This window comes from Capra hircus, chromosome 21 (assembly GCF_001704415.2).
Source record: "Capra hircus breed San Clemente chromosome 21, ASM170441v1, whole genome shotgun sequence".
NCBI classification, from domain to species: Eukaryota; Metazoa; Chordata; class Mammalia; order Artiodactyla; family Bovidae; genus Capra; species Capra hircus.
Genome location: NC_030828.1, coordinates 4581266 through 4601905, shown reverse-complemented (window position 1 = coordinate 4601905; position 20640 = coordinate 4581266). Strand labels below are relative to the sequence as shown.

The window sequence follows — 20640 nt, the reverse complement described above, 5'->3', positions numbered from 1 at the left end:
GGCAGTGATGTAGGGGTGATACATTAACTGAAGCAGAGATAGGAGGTGCCCCAGGTCCTGTGAATTCTCTCAGTCTCGTAGGTAATCATAATTGTGACCCCTTCAGAGGAGGAAGCCAGTCTCTGCCGCGGGCAACTCAACTGAGATCACAAAGCAGCAGGTGGCCTGGCGCAGGGCCTGGTCCATGTCTGTGGAGTTGATCGGAACCAGTGTAAACCAGAGCTTATTCTGGAAATTCCAATTCAAATAAAAAAGCCTGACTTGAAGCATTTGCCATTTCCTGAGTTGTAAATAGTCCTCCAACCTAGGTCAATTTCAGACCACCAGCAAGATGTCACTGAACATGGAGTTGGGAAGGGCTGTGTGCAAGTCATTGTCATGAATGGGTGAGTGGGTACTCGCCAGCTCATCCCTGACACTGACCCAGGTTTGGCTGGTACCAGGGCCCCTTCTTCCTTCACAGTGACAAACCGAACACCTCACAATTTCCCCACTTTCTTGCATTTTGAGTCACTGGCCTTCACCCCAACCTCTCCAGGATTTATCTCTCCACAGATTGGTATAGCAAGTGGGTTACAGTGAAATACAAATTAGTGAGAAAAGTCACACTTCCCCATCTGTGCCCAGGGCCCCTTTCCTGAGATTTCAGGGCAGTGAATTCCTTGGAGCTGTATTTCAGGGCCTTTCTGCTGAATCTGCAGAGGAAGCACTCCAGCCAGCACACATTGTGTGTCTGGAGGACTCAGAGGAACCACACTTGGCAGCTGTCCTGGATCAGAAGGACTGGATATCTGCTCACCATTCAGAACCCAACACAGAGGTTTCCTGTCCCAAGTAGGGATGGTGTTACTAGTGCCACAATCTGGAAGTGGATTCAATACTCACAGCAGCTGTCTTCAGAGTTGTCCAAGCTACAACTTACAGACAATTCACATTCAGACAATCTGCAGTATTTTAGCACTGACCCTACGAACATCCATGTGTCACAGGTCCTCCACCATCTTGTTTTTTCTGAGCATTTTCCTTCTAACTTGGAACTGACTGCTGTAGAGGCCGAGGAAAGGCAAACACATCAAGCAAGGAATTAGGGCAGGAGGAACCCCGTGGACCGTGCCCTTCTGTGGGTGACGAGGGGATGAGGATTTAGGTGAAACCAAGCAACTCTGTGACGAACTCATCTCCAAAGCAACTTGGGGCAGCATACTGCTGCAGAAGCCACTCTGGGGGAAGGGCAGTGTTAGGCCCTCAGCTGGGAGGCATGATGGTGGCTGGCACTGCAGGGACCCATCTAACAGGAAGTCACCAGGGGGTGAAATAGAAGTTGTGCGTTCTCCCAGCTGGGGGACACCTATCAGCCAAGCCCTGGGCAGTGGGTAGGCACAGAGGCCAGGCTGCCCCGTGACTCCCTGAACCTCAGGCCCCTGGCTGGGGCTGGAATGGGGCTTCCTGCCTTGCTGAGCTGCACAGCATATGCCTCACATCCTTCTGGGGACATGGCTCATGGCAGGCTGTGCTCACAATCTGCCTCAGAGAAACTGGCCCTGGTGAGCTTTTGCTGGCAGGCACACCCTTTTGGGAGAAGGAAAGGCTTGTCCCCAAATCTAATTTTAAAGAAGGCCTGTGAATCATAACCCAAACTGCTCATTACCCAGGGACTGCCTGGTGACTGACTCGGACCTTCAGCTCCAGCCAAGGAGAAGTTGGGAAGGCACGTGTTAACTGCGGTTTCCCCTGATCCCAAGAGCCTCTCAGAGACCTCCAGCCTCACCCAGGCCCAACAGGGGTCTCAAGGTGCCTTTGTCTATCATGAGGTGCCCTTATCTTCCCTTCATCGCTGCTTCTACTAACAAAGGATTGCTCACGGAAGCCCCTGGCCTCAGCCTTGAAATTCAGTCATGGGCTTTAGCTTCCAGGGAGTACAGAAGCCAAGTAACAATAAATTGTTTTATTGAGAAATGAAATGAAATATTTCCTGCCATATCAGTAAACAAAGATATCACAGTCATTGGTGATTCCAACCCTCCAGTGTGAGCTGAAGGGCCCTAAAGGCACTTAGGAAGAAGAATACTGGTATTCAGACTGCAGCCACTCTTGATGGTGAGCCCCAAGGGAGCTCAGGACGTGAAGAAACACCAGATACCAGCCCAGGAGAGCTGAGATGCTTATTAAAGGAATGATTTCAGTGAACCCAGATTCTTGATTCTTACAATACATAGAAAAGCACAAAACTCCTTAACTTGGGATATCTGGTTTTCTTTAATTAACAATAATCTCTTGATGTTTAGACTACCTGCCCTTTGTTGCAGAACTTCTGTATAAACTGGCTCCTCCCCTCACCTCCTCAGAGCCATTCTCTCAAGGTCACTTGAGATCCTGTCTCCCAGGCTTGAAGTCTTAATAATTCCCACGGATTAAAACATAACTCTCAATTTTTAGGTTGTGAATTTTTTTTTAAAGTCAACTTGTATTTTATACATTGTTTAGTCACTCAGTTGTGTCCAACTCTTCTGCGACCCCATGGCCTATAGACCTGGCTCCTCTGACCATTAGATTCTCCAGGTAAGAATACTGGAGTGGGTTGCCATTTCCTTCTCCAGGGGATCTTCCAGCCAGGGATTGAACCCGCATAGCCTGTGTCTCCTGTATTGGCAGGCAAATTCTTTACCATTCAATCAACTGGGAAGCCCATATTTTATATATTACCTAAAATATATATATATTTTTTGTATAGACCCTCAAAACCTCCCTACAACATAGGCAAGGGGCCAGTGGTAAGACTGAAATTAACTGCCATTTGTGTTCAGATGTACACTTTTCTCTCTGGAAAAATGCCTTTGCTTCTGGTCACACGGATCCTGGTGTCTCTGGGCATGGCTACGCCCACCCTCCTCTAAGTCTTGGAGGAGCCCCTTACCTTGAGCTGCCGTTCTTGTATCTTGCTTTGTGCTTTGATCTCATGGGACAAATATCTGTGACCTGGGATTGGAGATATGTAACTCGTTCCCAAACAGCCCATCTACCTGCACCTTGCTTCTCCTCACCCCCGAGTCATCAGTAAATCTTCCTGCCTTTTTTCTCACTTTGCAATGACTCAAGTTCTGCAGCAACAAAATTAGGTTTGTTGAATTCCTGTTTCCACGGGATGATGTAACCAAGACACAGGGTGCAATATTCCCACAGTATTTCTTGAAGGCCAGTTAGTTGTTCAGGTTTATTTTTAAAAGGTTTTATTAAATGACTAGTAGCGAAATGCCAGTGTCGACCAAGTGAAATGCCAAATGACTTAATGTCAGAAGTGGCCAAATACTAAGGTCCCTAGAAGTGGATGACATACTACTGGAAACCAATCTGATGATCTAAAGTATGAAAAGGGCTTTGTGCAAAAGGCTTCAAATATAGTGTTATTCAAGATGGAACAGGATGCTCGAGGTGGCCAACAGCAGGGAAATTCTCAACTCTAATAAGAGACATGAGGGCCTTTAAAGACAATTGTAGATACAGTGTTTTAAGTGGGAGAGGGAGAGCAAGATGCCAAACAGTATGTATGCATACATTAAACTATAAAGAAAAACCCTAGAGAAATTTACCAAAATGGAATAGGATGGTGCAAAAGGAAGGTACTAAAGGCCGTTCCTTTTCCTTCTCTACTTCCCAGTAAATCTATATTTGCATTGTGAAGACACTGTCACTTACAGTGGAGGAGACAGTCTTCATCTAAAACTCCAAATTGCTTCCTTCACAACATGATCGTTTGAATGTGCAGTTTTAGTTTTACATTTCTAGTTTGCAGAGGGCATTCTGAGCACATGAATGAGATTTCCCCTTTAGTTATGTAACAGGAAGTGTTTTCCTAAAGAAAGACCTGAACTTATTTTGGAATTAATAAATTTGAAGGTCATTTTGAGGTTTGGCCAGAAATGCTCTCTTTTCTGCAAATGGGACTATGTCTATAGCACTGAGCTAGGCGTGTGTGGGGCTGGAGCTTGACACAGGGTGATGGGTTGGGGTAAATCAGCAAAAGGAAAGAGGAAGTGGCAGCCCAGAGGTGTCACCGACTGAACTGTGATGGGCTACTTAACAGAGAGAAATTCATTACAGATGCATCAGCTTTGTCTAAGCAGATTCCAGATCTGGCCTAATTTGCACCATTAAATAATTTAATCAATTTATTAAGTTTTCCCATTAGAAATCAATGGATAGCTGTTACCATTTTAAAGGAAATGTAGCTAGGATATTCTTAAAGAAAAAAAACCTTTGTTTTCGTTTACATTAGTAAGAAAAGACAACCCTCATAACTGGAATATAATGAATGGTAAACTGAATATATTAAAAAAAAAAAATCTGACAACAGGCACTTAAGTGGCTTAACTGCACTGATGACAAGCCAACCTCAAATCTGGTTGGTCCTGTGGTTTTCAGTGAACGTTTTACTCCCATCTCCTCCTCCACGTGGTTGTCACTGTTCAGTTGCTCGGTTGTGTTAGACTCTTTGTAACCCCATGGACTGTAGCACACCGGGCTCCCCTGTCCTTCACTATCTACCAGAGCTTGCTCAAACTCATGTCCATCGAGTCAGTGATGCCATCCAATCATTTCATCCTCTGTTGCCCCTTCTCCTCCTGCCTTCAATCTTTCCCAGCATCAGGGTCTTTTCCAGTGGGTCAGCTCTTTGCATCAGGTGGTCAAAATATTGGAGCTTCAACTTCAGCATTAGAGCTTCCAGTGAATATTCAGGGTTGATTTCCTTGAGGATTGACTGGTTTGATCTCTTTGCTTTCCAAGGGACTCTCAAGAGGCACCATGTTTCAAAAGCATCAGTTCTTCACTGCTCAGCTTTCTTTATAGTCCAACTCTCACATCCATACATGACTACTGGAAAAACCATAGCTTTGACTATATGTACCCTTGTCAGCAAAGTGATGTCTCTGCTTTTTAATATGCTGTCTAGGTTGGTTATAGCTTTTCTTCCAGGGAGCAAGCATCTTTTAATTCCATGGTTGCAGTCACCATTCACAGTGATTTTGGAGCCCCCAAAAATAAAGTCTGTCACTGTTTCCCATCTATTTACCATGAAGTGATGGGACTGGATGAAAGTGAAAGTCGCTCAGTTGTGTCCAACTCTTTGCGACCCCATGGACTATACAGTCCATGGAATTCTCTAGGCTAGAATATTGGAGTGGGTAGCCTTTCCCTTCTCCAGGGGATCTTCCGAACCCAGGGATCAAACCCAGGTCTCCCACATTGCAGGAGCATTCTTTACAAGCTGAGCCACAAGGGAGGCCCAGGACTGGATGCCATGATCTGTTTTTTTAATGTTGAGTTTAAAACTGGCTTTTTCACTCTCCTCTTTCACCTTTATCAAGAGGTTTTTTAGTCCCTCTTCACTTTCTGCCATTAGGGGGGTGTCATCTGAGGTTATTGATATTTCTCCCAGCAATCTTGATGCCAGCTTGAGCTTCATCCAGTCCAGCTTTTCACATGATGTACTCTGCATGTAAGTTAAATAAGCATCTGCCTGCCAATGCAGGAGATACAGGTTCAATCCTTGGGTCGGAAAGATCCCAAGGAGAAGGAAATGGCAATGCACTCCATATTCTTGCCTGGGAAATTCCATGGACAGAGGAGCCTGGTGGGCTAGAGTCTATTGGGTCACAAAAGAGTTGGATACGACTTACCAACTAAACACCAACCTCCTCCACATACATCTCTGTAAAAAAAAACAAACAAAACTCTGAAACATAGCAACACTTCTACATAAAGTCACACAAAATGAGCTGCTTTAATTGGATTCTCTGCATCGTAACATTTACAGTTTCGTTGTATTTATAACAAAACTAAGCATATTTGGTGTGAACTGGCCTTTTCCTTCAGGTGGAACAGGGACATTCTTTGGGAAAGAACAGTGGGACCCCTCGAGGCAGCTGTGTGGAGCCACTTCACAAGACAGATCCCTTGCTGGCCTCGTCACTGTGGCAATAAGCTCCTTTGCAGCTGAGATTACAGCAGTTCACATGTAGCAATGCAGTTGAAACCCCTCAGGGAGGGATGGCACCTGCTTCCTCCCATGACAAGAAGCATAAGGAGAGATTTTGGAAGTCTGGGACTGGGTAGAGCCCCTCAGCCACCAGCAAGCCATCCAGTGGGTAGGCAATCCCCAAAGTGTCATCTTCCTGGAGGAAGGACTTGCAAGGTGAGAAAAGCTTCTGTAAACCCACTGTTCTCTGAGCCTGACCACTATCCTTGGGAGGTGGTGTGGAGCCCACATCTCACTGGTACCCCGTGGAAACACTGAGTAACACATGAAGGTGGCTGCAGACACCACCAGAGCCTCTAGGTGACATTTCAAGTGCTGAGAACTGAGGTGAAACATGACTTGTCACTTAGCTTGGTCACACATCGTGACAAAGGTTGTGTTAGGAGGTATTAGCCAAGGCCCCCAGTCTGCTGTCTGCGCTGCATGTTTTGCTCTGCTCCAGTTGCGTCAGGATGCGGTTGGCCTTGTGAAACAGGATGAGGTCAGAGCGCTGGGCAAAGGAGGGGAGGGCAGACTTGCCTGCGGCTATCAGGAACTTGACCACTGGGCTGATGGTGTCTGAGGCAGTGGGACACAGACCAGCTCCCGAGGATCGTGGCTCCTTCTGTGTCTGGGCTCAGAAAGGGCCCTGGAGGGGAGCACCACCCAGCCCTTCTGCTCTGAGACTCTGAGAGTGATGGCACCTCCTTTGCGCCAAGAGAGCTGCCATATGGCCTACATTATGCGACATGCAGCCTGTCTCCAGCCGAAGTCCTGCGTGCTAAGATCTGTCGTGCAAGTTCTCACACTGGCTCAGAGAAACAGTGCTGGGAAAGCGATGTGGCCCTCCAAAAGTTAATGAGCTGCACCATCTGACCTGAGACAGCCTCTCCAGCCTCCATTCGGGCAGACCTCCCACACAGGCAGCCCACCCGGCCTGATTTCCTCCAAAACACAAGTGCGTGAGTCTGCTTGTGGCAAGAGGCTGGCACAGATCCAAGCAAGCATGTGCCCTCCCTCATCCGTTTCAGTGAAGTTTAAAATGCTACCAAGTCAGCCTATTACACAATTCATCCTGCCTTCCGTACCAGAACCCCACACACCTGGTGGTTCTTGGTGGGAAGGGCCTGAAGGCTGGCTGGAGGAAGGAGAGGTCCGTGCACGTCTGTGCATTGCGTCCCCTTCACCACTTTCACATATTATCCTTAACTTTTAACAGGAATTATCTGGTTTGCGGTTTATGGGCCATTTCAGTTGAATTCTTCTCTGTATTTAAATAAAGTTGCAGAAGCTTTTAATTTTAATTAGATCCCATTTGTTTATTTTTGCTTTTATTCCCAGTATTCTGGGAGGTGGATCATAGAGGATCCTGCTGTGATATATGTTGGAGAGTGTTTTGCCTATGTTCTCCTCTAGGAGTTTTATAGTTTCTGGTCTTACGTTTAGATCTTTAATCCACTTTGAGTTTATTTTTGTGTATGGTGTTAGAAAGTGATCGAGTTTCATTCTTTTACAAGTGGTTGACCAGTTTTCCCAGCACCACTTGTTAAAGAGATTGGGAGGTGGGAGGGGGGTTCAGGATTGGGAACTCATGTACACCCGTGGCAGATTCATGTCAATGTATGACAAAACCAATACTGTATTATAAAGCAAAATAAAGTAAAAAAAAAAAAATAAAGTTACACAAGCTAAGAGAAAGTCTAAAGTAACAAGTGAAACAGAGTTCTAACTAGAAAGCGTTCCAAGTTTAAGGGAAGAAGGACTCATCTGTAGGTCATGAGTGTGGGAAGCCGTGCAGTGGGCAGGCGGGACGGGGCATAATCTGTGGGGAGGCATGCAAGGTGAGGACCAGAGCACGGATGGAGGGCCGGACACTGTGGGGCACTGCAGGCTTCTGCAGACGCGGGCCCAGCGTGCGCGGTCATCGCCTAGAAGAGACCCAGGACCGCGGTCCAGGGAGACTCTCCACCTGTGTCACCACGCTGGGAGGGCCTGAAATGACACCAGGGTGGACGCGGGGGAGTTTCAGGGTCTCCTGGAAGATGAGTCAGAGGCGAGGCAGGGAGAGCGCTCCAGGCGGAGGGAAAGCAGGCGGAGAGAGACTTGACGTCCTCATGAGCGAAGAGACTGTTCGGCTGGAGGTGGCACCCTGTGGGTCCTACAGAGTCTTCTTTCTGGACGGCAGGGGGAACCAGAGCTACTGATTTGGAGGGGTGTTTTAGGAAGAGGGAGTGTCCAACTGGAGCATGAACCCACAGGCCAGGAGTACTGAGTTCAGGCATGGCAATGCCAGGGGAGTGAAGGGCTCCAACGGCATCTCTAGAGCCAGAGTCTTGATGAAGAGAGGGCAGCACTTCCATCATCAACACTGATGTCAGGAAGAGGAGCACATGCGGGCAAGAATGAGATTAGGGAAGGAAGTGGCCAGTGTTAAAGGATCACTGGGACACCTGATGGGCACTGAGGCTCAACAAAGCAATTGCTCATACCCTGTCCTATGGTTCCCTATTACGATAAACAGGAGAGAACTTAACTGACTTTGTCATCAGGATGTATACTAGCTCTTCCTTACTGAAGAATAAAAACGTCTGTGCTTTTTTCCAAGGAAAAACTAACTACTCCCACAAAGTAAATGGCAATTAGGCTGAAGGACAGCAATTCCTACTGTGAGCACAATGTCATTATCCTGGATCTTCACTGTCATTACATGGTAAATACCTGTCCTGGGAGTGTAATTCACATTCACAAAGCTTGCTGCTTTGGCGTCAAAGATCTTACTTTGTTTGATTCTTAGATTATATGGCAACTGTGGGCAATTTATTCTGTAGCTAGATCCACCCTAAAATCCTGAGCACATTCAGGCACACAGTACCAGCAAGTGGACACTTGTTAAAATGCAGATTCTAAGGGGCCTAGCAGGTTCACTAAGGGGCCCTGAAAGATACACTTGTATCAAGAAGGCAGAGGGGGGCTTGGATCTGGTTTGAAGACCTTTGTTCTATAAAACACAGATTCAGCAAGTTCTTTAAGAAGAACAAACATAAGATGACGCATTCATTCCAGCAAAAAAAAAAGAGGAAAGAGGCACTTGAAAGTTTCATTTCATTTCCAACTGCAGTGCACATAAATATTCCCCTCAAATAACTTGAAAAACTTTATGAATCAGTATTTAAGATCTTTACTCTCCAAATGTAATAAAATTCTTCAGCTAAAACAGGAGTAATGAGACAAAATGGTTTTGAAAAGTACAATAGAAAAATATTGTCCACTGGTTTATTTTTCCAAATGAGCAATAGGCTATTTACAAATAAGCAGATCTCCAATGATGTATATTAAAATGACAAAACTATTACTGTTTGAAATCTAAATGAAAAAAAAATTTATTAAGGCACATTTGTTCTGTGAGTCTAAAACAAACTTTCTGGTGTAACGACAGATTCATTTCACTTTTGTCCCCAAAACACATGAGCACCAGGATTATCAAAGAACACTCAATATTTAGTAAAACAGTAAGGAATGTAAAAATTGAGGAGAGGGAAGAGTTTTCAAAAAGAAATCTTTGGAGATCAGTTTACTGCAAATAAAATATACTAAACACTCCTTATACACATAAATACTAATAACTAACAGAAACTTGGGAAATGGTAGCGCTCTAAACAATGGATATTAAATAAATTAAAGGTATTTCAGATACAAAGGATAGAACAAAACAGTAATTAAAAATGAGACACCCATCTCCGTCAACGTAACACAGATAGGATGAAGTGAACAACATCGGATACATTTTCCCCCAATGCTTTCATTAGGGTTAGGTTTCGTTTATTTTGTTTAACCTTGCATACATTACATTTATGGCAATAATTCTTCTTTGCCATTCTAAATATTAATATTTTATCTTTTAAAAAGAAGGGTCTGGAGAGGAGAAAGTGTCAGACTCTTCTTGAAATCTAATGCCAGGTCCATCAGGCCACACTAATCGCAATAAGAACAGCCATCTATCTTACTATGCTTTCCTGCTCCCCTTGTTTTGAAAAATGAGACAAGTTTTGGGGAAACAATCACTTTTGGAAAGCTCTTGAGGACGATGACATAGCTACTATCACATTTCCTTATTTGACAACTGGAACATGAAATGGCTTAAAAAAACTGTTGTAAAAAAGACAAAAGGTACAATCTGTGCAAAGTTAACAGTCAAAACAAAACATTTATCAGAGTTACAGTGTTTTGTTACAATAATACTTTGCAGTAACGTTCATGTTTTCTGCCATAGGACTATAGCAAAGAGGTCTGAAAAAGAAATATTAAAAAAAAGTTTTGCTCCTCAGGTACATTTCAAGTCATAATTAAGCACGTCTGCTACATAATGTTTAGCAAGAAAATGTGTTCAAAAGGCAAACATGATCACATTTTTGTTCAAAAAGCTCAATCTTCAAGGAGTCCTTTGTAAGAAAACCATGTGTAAAATATATCCCCTTGTATGGACTTCAAAAACTGATCGTACAAAAAAATTTTTGAAAAATAAATTAGATTAATTAAAAATGTCCTTTCCAGCAAAGCTGGACATTAGGCTGTCCTCACTGAGCCATTATTGCTGCTTTTACTATAATTTGGGTCATTTTTCTCTAGCCACATTTCAGCCAACTGCTGTGTGGACCCATATGTTGACGCTTTGGACCCCAAGCACATTTTGTACTGTTTGGGATCAAGGTTGGGATCGCAAAAGACAGGATGGTGGACATGGACTACTCCTACTTCTTGGCTCCTAAATGTCTTCAAACCTGCCTGGACAACCTTGTTGAAAAGGTCAACATCCTCAAGCCCCCAGCCTTGGATAGAAACATCAAAGCCGCCTACTCGGACGAGATCTCCCTTATAAATACAAGTGATGCCAAACCCATAGTTTCTCCAGAAGCCAGTTTTTTGAGTAAAGGCAAAATGGTTGTCACTGGGAACCTTTCCACTATAAACAATCTTTGGATCATACTGGCTAAAGATGATTGGAAAATATATTTGTTGGCCCAGAACTGTATTTGCTCGACATCGCTGGAGAAATTCTGCAGTAAATACAAGGTCAACGTCACAAAAGAAGAGCAAAGACTCATTATTAAACTGAGACGATCCCACTTCTAGGGCCAGAGCTCTTGAAAATTCTCCAGACACGGGCAAAATCTGCATGTCGGCTTTAGGGTACTTAATTCGGTAGTCTCTCATGAGTTCAACTTGCTTGGCCTTGTCAGGGTTGGAGTCAGAATTGAAAAGCAGAACAACGAGCTTGACGTTCTGATTCGGAATGAGGCATGTCTTCTCAAAGTTCCCCATAAATCTCACAAACATGTCAAACCGTCCAGACAAAGGAATCAATATATTGATCTTTTTCTCTTTGGGTTCTTTGTGCTCATTCTTGGACCCAGGAAGCTGAAAGGGAACAAGCTTCTTCAGGGAATTTGAGAGAAAGGACAAGGATCCGGATTCCTGATTGATTTTGTTGGCCAATTCCTTTGCGTCCAGCTCCTCGTGCTCCACAAACTGGATCTTGCTGAAGGTCTGCTGTAAATAGGCGTGCCTCCGCACAGGGACCGTCATCTTCTTGCCTTTGTGCTTTTTGTACAGAAGCAGCAAGTCCAGAATGTACTCGGCCCCATACATGGGGTTCACTCGGCGATAGCCGTACTGGATCTCCTTGAAATCGATTATGCGTCCTCTGGTCTTGGCGTTGGCGTTGATCATCTCCATGACCTGCATGACAATGTCGTCCAAGGCCTCGCGCTGCGCGGAGTCCATCCCTCTCCGAGGGGGCTGGCTGTCAGCGGCTGAGTACAAGTATTTCCCAGTCAGAAATTCCCATTCCAGAATCTCCTCCCGTTGGCGGGGCTGGAACCTCATGAAGGAAGGAGGGATTCCCAGCTGGAGGTCCTCTTTATGAATCTCGGTGTTGCTGTATTTGCTCATCAGGACAATCTCGCGGTGCAGCTGGATGGTGCGGTGGCGAAGCTCAGCGATTTTGCGGCTGAGCATGTAGCTGTGAAGCCTGTACTGGTAGGGCGGGTTTTTGTTCGGGTGCAGAGTGATGGCGCGGTGAATTTTACTGTTATGGAGATCCCTAATGTACCCCTTCTTGTTCTGTTCATAGTTCTCATAAAAAAGCTGCTGCATCTGTGAAGAAATAAATAAGGTTTCTATTATTAATATGTGGCTGAGTGTCCCCCTTCTTGTACTTCCTTATATATCTGCATACTCTGTATTATAAATCTTTCTAAATGAGTCAGAACATACCTAAGGTTCTAGGTAAAGCTCAAAAAACAGCAGTCCAGTGATAGTAGAATAATTGTAAACTGCTTATAGAAACAAGACTTCATCAATAACCAAGCTGGCCAATACAATTCTGTAGGCAAGTAGAACTATGAAAAAAAGTTTTCCCATAAAGTAAAAGTATAATCTTGAGCTCACAGTGCACCAATTCAGCATACCTGGAAGAGAATGCCACCTTTAGCCCCCAACAAACCTGGGAAGGGGACTGGAGAGCCAAGGTGCCCTCCCTGAAGACTGGCACCCACAAGGAGCTGCCATCTAAACAGGAATAAACCGTTATCAGTGGGGTGAAAAGGAGAACTCCAGGAGAATGAGCCGAGCACAGACAAATGCTGCTTCCAGGGAGCTGAGCAGAGAGAAAACCATCCAGCCACACGCAGGAAGAGGCCTGCCACTTGGCAGGGCATGCTGTAGGTAAAGTCAAGGGTCAGCAAGGTTGCCAGGACCACACTCTGAGAGTCCCTTAACCATCTGTGTGTTCCTAGGCAGGCAGGAGAGGGCCTGCTTGCTAGCCACCAGATCTCAAGGACCAGTGCAGAGCTGAAGGGCAGGCAAAGCAAGGGGGCTCATTATCCTAGCCACTCTCCCTCTGTCTTAGGACAGTGGTTTGGGAAACAAAAGTTTGAGGTCCTTCAGCCAAAAACAGGGTCTGTTGCCTCAAGCTAGATAGAGAATATACTTAATTATCTAGCACATTCACGCAACAAAATGATGACCTCTACAAAGCCTTTTAGAACGAAGAATTTAAAAATTTGCAAAAAATGTTTTAGTAAAAATGACATTTGCAGCTGGTTATCTGATAACCTAGCCTTTGTTTGATTTGTGGCTCAACTTTGTCTTTCTGAACATGTTACTAAAAACTAACTCTTGATAAGGGTACATGCATTTGGATCAAGTAGTTTATTTGCCTCTGGACAGTCATATTTTTGACCTTTTTCCTTGAGCCACCAAAGTTGTAATAATAAAAAAACAGATCAATATTTTTACACCGCATTTTCTTTTTCTATACAATTACCATAGGCTACCAATAAATAAGCCAGTAAGAGCAAAAAGAAGAGAAATGCTTCCAAAGAATGGCTTAAGTGGAAAAATAAAAAGGCGCACAGGTAATGCTACCAGTGCTGAGCAGGGACTGTGTGCACACCCATTGGCCCAATTCCCTGGAGCCGCGAGTCTGCTGAATGCTGACCACCTATGTCTTGTCCTTGGAAGAGCAAGCCAGCCTGGAACTCATCATTTCTGACTTCGCTCTCCAAATCATCTACAACCAACATACAAGGTACGTGTGCACATGGAATTATCCACTGAAATAATTTCCAAATGTTACAGTTAAGTGGAACAGGTAGTCAGGCAAAAAAAAAGAAAGAAAAGGAAGCAGAGAGAGTGTCTCTAACGCTGGAGAGAGCACACCCTTCTCTCCTGAGCAGCAGGCATGCGGGGTGCTCACCCACATGTGCAAGTGCCCACTCACTGTTCCTCTTAGCACAAATAGCACTTAGTTACTGAAAACACCCGACTTAGTAAATGACCTGATTTGCTGAGAGGGCTTTCAGTAACTGATGCTTGAACTCCTCCAGCCCCAGACAGACAGGCCACAGAATGATAAACAAGAAAAGTGACAAGGTTTGGATGATGATCATAAGGACCATAAGAATTTACCTTTCTTTTAATTTCACTCTTTAGACAGGTCACAACAAAAGAACTTTAATGAAATTCCTATCGAAAGTATTTTTACCATTCATTTTCTAGCTGGGCTGATTTCAAGAAGTACCTGGCTCCAAGGTGACAAGTGAGTGTCCTCTGAAGATTCAAAACCATGAAGAAACACTGGGGAAAACCCTTTGCAGATGCTAAAGATATGAAACAAATACCTTCAATACTGTCATTTCCTTCTCTGACCCTAACCCCTATATGCCCTAACAACTTGAGGTCATTCTTCCAGTTTTAATAAAGTCAGTCAGCCTTTACAACATCCATCAAATTAGCTAGGTGAGCCACCTGACCCCGCTTCCTCCTCCTGAGGACTCCACCGTGTGAGAAGAGTCACTCAAAGGTCAGCAACATCCTCATCACAGCAAAGAACTCAGCAAAACCCAACGCTCTGAGGTCAGGGAAAAGTACACTCACCACTGTAAGCTATATGATGGAAGGTTTCCTAACGATTTTGGCAGAGTTTAAATATTTGTTATAATTAAAAATTATTTCCATTTATCTGCTTATAACTTTCAAAGTTTTGAAAACGAGCACGAAGAACCACGACTGTTCTGGAAAGGTCCCTTTTACATCTTCAAGAATACAGACACAGTGAGCCATCAGCCTGGCCGTAAACACTGCTTTCCAACTCTGAGGATGCTCTGAAGCAGGCGGGCTCCTTCCTCGCCCTGCACTGCCAACCCCATCTGCACAGGCGTCTCAACTCTGCTCTGCTTCCGCCCTGCTGGCTGATATCTTGGTCTCCCAATGGATCTCCTTGGAGAATTCTGTTCTTTCCTCAATCCTGCACAGTACCAAAACCAGTCTTCTTAAAATATAAATCAGAGGCTTCAGGCTAAAATATGAGTGGTAGAACCCACATGAGTCTCCTTCCCAAATGCTCTTAAAAGAGAGTAAAGAAATGCAAAAGGAATAAACTCGTAAGGACCAAGAGAATGGGGTCACAAACACAGACACAGTAGACAGGAAATGTCCCCAAATTCTGAGAAATGGAGCATGAAGGAAGTTGAAACCAAACAGACTGCTCTGAAGAGTAAGCCAATTTATTTAATCCTGAGAACCCTGGGAAAAGATACTGGTGTTGCAAAAGCTAGGGGGCGGGGGAGCTGCAGGGCTGAACACAGGGAGAGTGGAGGAGCTGGGAGTAAGGGGCAGGGCGAGCCCCACAGCTCCTCCCGCAGAGCATCTCGGGAGCGCAGGGAGGCCACTGGCAGGAGATGCCCAACATCTTGAGAAACACGCTCCCCGTCACTCTGCCATTTAGATGATGGGTCTTTTGCCAGAGTTCATGTAGAGTTGCCTATCGATTGTTGCATTGTGAGTAGCAAATACCAGCGGTTTCTTAATGCATCAATCATTTACAGTAGTTATTCCTGAATGTCCCTGTCTATAGGTTATCTTTCTTTATTCTGCTGGGGTTACTTCACTGATAAGCACATCAGCCTTAAGTTCAATCTCTCCAAAAATGAAATGCGAACACCTGCATAGAGATGAGTTCAAAGCTGACAACAGGGGGAAGTGAAGTGAAAGTTGCTCAGTCGTGTTCAACTCTTTGGGACCCCATGGACTGTAGTCTGCCAGGGTCCTCTGTCCATGGAATTCTCTAGGCAAGAATACTGGAGTGGGTATCTGTTTCCTTCTCCAGGGGATCTTTCCAACCCAGGGATCGAACCCAGGTCTCTTACATTACAGGCAGATTCTTTACCGTCTGAACCACCAGCGAGACAGCAAACATACTAGTTTTAAAAAAATCTTGCCTACAGAGATTCCACTTAGTTTTTCAACGCTTCAGTCTCAAGTGACAATCAACAGCAAAGACCATCAGACAATTGAAAGAGGGTTCCAATGAGAAAGATGGAGACAAAACAAAGAAACAAAAAGCTTGGTGAAAATGCAAACAGTGAAATGAGGAGAAAAAAACCTCTAGAACCAAAACAAAAACCACCAGGTATTCAAAGAGAAGCTACTGTCTCTGTGCAACAGAAATAGAATACTATAAAAAAAGAACAATCAGAAAACAAATAAGCTCTTGAAATTAAAATAGCAAAACAAAAAGAAGAGAGTTCAAAGATAAAACTGAATACCCCAGAAAATAGAAAAACAGCACACAGGAGAGATACATATTCATTCTAGAAAGAGGAAGCACATGGGGAAGAAAATACCAAAAAAGGGTCTAAAATGAAAGTGTTCAGATGCCTGGATTGAATCCTAAGTGCCCAGAACAGAGTATAGATTGGGAACGCTACAGGTAAAACTATTAGAGGAGAAGAAAGGCTGCATATAAATAATTCAGAAACTGGAGTGGCACTAAACATAAACAAAACTACAGAATAATGCCTTCAAAAGTAGGAAGAGTAAAAACTATTTCTTCATATAGAATTGTTTTCCCAACCAAACTATCCATCAAGGAAGAGGGAAGAGTTTCAGGTATTCAACGACCCACATTTCACCTTGCATCCATTCTTTCCCAGGAAGCTGTTAGAGAATGTGCCCACCCAGAACGAGGGTTAAGATGACACAGGATCCAGGCAACAAGGGGAAAACACAGAAGGAAGAAAAGAGAGCCCAGAAGGACAGCGCCGGGGAGTCCTCCCAGAACAGTGCTGTGGACTGCAGGTTCGTGTCCCCCCAGACTCGTGTGTCAGGAGGGAGGGCCTCTGGAAGGTGCCTGAGCTTAGACAGGCCGTGAGAGTAGGGCCCACCGTGAGACAGTGGACCTCACTCAAGAGGGGATGGAGTACCAGGAGAGGACACAGCAGGAGGGCGGCTGTGTGCAAACCCCCGGACAGTCCTCCTGAACCCACTAGGCTGACACTCGGATCCTGGACTTCCAGCCTCCAAAACTGTGAGAAACTGCTGCTGTTTAAGCCACTCAGTCTACAGTATTTTTGTTCTAGCAGTTGAACAGACTAGACAAAGAGCTCTGCAGCAGGCTGAGGGTACCAGTGCACACGGAAAACGGCACAGATGGTTCAGTGCTTGCATCTCCAGAGTCCAGCTCAGTGCTTGACACACTGCAAGATACTCAACTTGAATTAATGATTAACAGTGGTCCTGAAGCATAGCAAGTATCAAGAAATGAACGAACACAGCTGATGTGGCTAGACACAATACAACATAGGTGTGTTCCACTGACCAGGATACACTCTAAAACATAAAAATCAGCAGCGTGTTTTGAAAGAGAATACATACCCCGAAGGATATAGCTGTCATTTGTTTTTCACTCCCCAGACACCAGTATACAACTGTGCGTTTTATTCTTGGCTATCAAAACCCTGCATGAGGAGAGCGAGGTCCATCAGGAGTCCTCTGTGAAAGCAGGTCTCCACCCGTGACTGAGAATTCTTACAGACTCAATATGACATCATGTTTCCAAACACTTTCAGGGAAACATTTCTCAGTATGTTTTAGAAGCGGTCCATGACCATTACTTCCATAGTGACTGAAGCAGAGGCCAGCTTTACCTGAAACACAGAGTTTCAGCGTGCTGCAGGAATAAATACAGAGAAGAGAACATGATTGACTAGCAGGCTTCGGATCCCCTGGAACTGTTGCAGACAGAATTTTAAGCTCTAGTAAAGATGCTGTAAGCACCTTCTGGCTAAAGATTGGCTGAAAGAAATGTTGTATTATGTTCTTTTTTTCTTTTACTGAGAAGAAATCTGTTGCAAGACAGAAGTGTGTATGCACATTTGTGTGTGTGTGTGTTTAGTGTGGGAAGCACTTATTTTATTCCAAAGAAGGTCAAGTCTATACCTAGACTAGCTAGTGCCTCCCCTCAATTCACTCCGAGCGTTTGACTTAGTCCACTAACACTGATACAAGATAAACGTTTTAGACAAAGAAGCCACTCACTTGGCACACAGGATGAAGTCACGTACCTGCTAGGATCTTAAGAAAAGTCTAAATAAATGTTCTAAAAGGGCAAATGCAGGTGCAAGTACTTTACAGCGAAGTAGACACAATGTAACAGGTGAGCACCGGCACCTCCGCATAAGGGTATTAATGGCAGTATTCAGTTCAGCTCAGTTCAGTCGCTCAGTCGTGTCCGACTTTGCGACCTCATGAATCGCAGCACGCCAGGCCTCCCTGTCCATCACCAACTCCCAGAGTTCAAACTCACGTCCATTGAGTCGGTGATGCCATCCAGCCATCTCATCCTCTGTCGTCCCCTTCTCCTCCTGCCCCCAATCCCTCCCAGCATCAGAGTCTTTTCCAATGAGTCAACTCTTCGCATGAGGTGGCCGAAGGACTGGAGTTTCAGCTTTAGCATCATTCCTTCCAAAGAAATACCAGAGTTGATCTCCTTTAGAATGGACTGGTTGGATCTCTTTGCAGTCTAAGGGACTCTCAAGAGTCTTCTCCAACACCACAGTTCAAAAGCATCAATTCTTCAGCACTCAGCTTTCTTCACAGTCCAACTCTCACATCCATACATGACCACAGGAAAAACCATAGCCTTGACTAGGCGGACCTTAGTCGGCAAAGTAATGTCTCTGCTTTTCAATATGCTATCTAGGTTGGTCATAACTTTTTTTCCAAGGAGTAAGCATCTTTTAATTTCATGGCTGCAGTCACCATCTGCAGTGAATTTGGAGCCCCCCGAAAATAAAGTCTGACATTGTTTCCACTGTTTCCCCATCTATTTCTCATGAAGTGATGGGACCAGATGCCATGATCTTCGTTTTCTGAATGTTGAGCTTTAAGCCAACTTTTTCACTCTCCACTTTCACTTTCAGGCTTTTTAGTTCCTCTTCACTTTCTGCCATAAGGGTGGTGTCATCTGCATATCTGAGGTGATTTATTATTAATGAGTATTTCAATGCTCTATTACGTGGCACATTCTTTGGAAAAATATTATAAAACGCAAAGCTGAAAAGCACTGAAGAAAACACATATCAATGCGTATAGCTTATCTAATAATCACAAGGAATACCTTGTTGAAAACACTCTAAAGGCTTTTTACGATGGAGTACCACTGAAGGTTTGAAGTTAATTTCCAGTGTCCATAAAACAGCCCTTAATCTTTGATCTAAAAAGTAGCCCCATAATCTTGGATTCCAGAAATCTCTCTCTTTTCTGGGAGATGTTTCAAGACTCTGAGTCATTCCATTGTAAATCTGAAAGGGGTTAATAAATACAAGGTCACTCTATTCCCAGAACTTCTAGCCAGCTGGGAGTAACTATCAACTACCCACGTCTAATCTTTAGTTAACAAATACTTCAATGGTCTTCATTAGCAAATGTCCTTCTTGTCCTCTGTAATGAACAGCAACATTCTCATTAAGTCAAGACTCTTCCCATTAACTGTTTACACTAATGTCAGCATTAAGTATATATTTCAGCCATATCAACAGATTACCACTGCTCCAGATGGACAGCTATTTCTAACTGTGATTTATGCAGTGCTTTAATTCACTGCACAGAATTTTTCTTACCCTTTTGTCCTGAGAACTGATTTAAAGAAAATATGGATTGTATAAATGTCAGGAGACCATAACTAGTGGTGGTTTCAAAGTAACTATATTCACAAGTCTTAAATACTTATATTAACAATGTCATAAACCTGCAGGTAGGGTTTCCAGAAAATTTATTGCCTGAAGCAGGATCTTCTGAGATGAAAGAGGAAATCTGTTGATAATCAGGTCAAGACCACTGGTATAAACTGGGCCTGTTCCCAGCTCTCAACACATATGGTTCCTCTACATGTCCCTATTAGGTCTCTTCTAATTACTTTTGTGTAGGCTTTGCCAATTTTCATCCAATTAAGTTCAAGGATTAGGTGCTTAGTGTTTTAAAGACTCTATTCAAGAAAGGAAGTTTTCCATGGGAATTAAGCTAGGTCTTTAATGGTGAAAAGAAAAAAAAAAAGAACTATATGCATGTCTTGAATGGTTAGTGTTAAATTTTGAAATCTAAAAACAACCTTTTAAAAAAGCCTGACACATTTCAAAATAATTGAGAATTAATCTTGGCAAAGTAAATGAAAACTTTGGTAGTAATTTAGGACTTCTACATCAGACAATAAAAGTACATGCAGAACTATCTTTAAATGACCAAAGTCTTATGCAAATACAGCACCAAATACTTGACTAAACATTCACATTAAAGGCATTGTACCTTGCAAGGAAAATTCACAAGGCCACATATAAAGAAAGGATACGCAAGCATATCTACACTCACACACACACACACACTCTCTCTCTCATACGCAACAGAGCCCAGCACTGAATAGCCTGACACAGGACACCAGTGAGGGGCTCCCTCTGAAACTCGACTCACAGCAGGTACTTGGGTCCAGCCCTCACTGGCGCCTGCTGATCCATCACTCACAGAGCCAGCAACTAGCTCCAGTCAACAAGCGACATACTAGCTCTCACACTTGACCGAAAGTCTTTGTGACAAACTGAGTTAAGCCATGGTCTAGATCACCAAAACACAAAGCAGAACAAAAAGAAAACTAAACAAGAGGGAGTCAGGAGAGCAGGATATATAGGAATATAGCCCTGTGAGGCCAGATTTCTATAGAGAAGCTAGAAATCTGGCTGTTTTGTGTAGAATCTTCTACCTTTTAAATTTCAGCAACCATTTCAAACTAGAAAAAG

The 20640-nt window shown here is 44.0% G+C and overlaps 1 protein-coding gene across 1 annotated transcript in view; it reads right to left on the bottom strand.

Annotated features, from left to right (window-relative positions):
• Positions 9176 to 20640, bottom strand: part of CHSY1 (chondroitin sulfate synthase 1) — an 80235-nt gene continuing 68770 nt past the window's right edge. The window contains exon 3 of the mRNA XM_018066428.1: positions 9176 to 12166. Within this exon, the coding sequence (XP_017921917.1) occupies positions 10577 to 12166 (1590 nt within the window). The 3' untranslated portion in view covers positions 9176 to 10576. The remainder of the gene's footprint in view (positions 12167 to 20640) is intronic.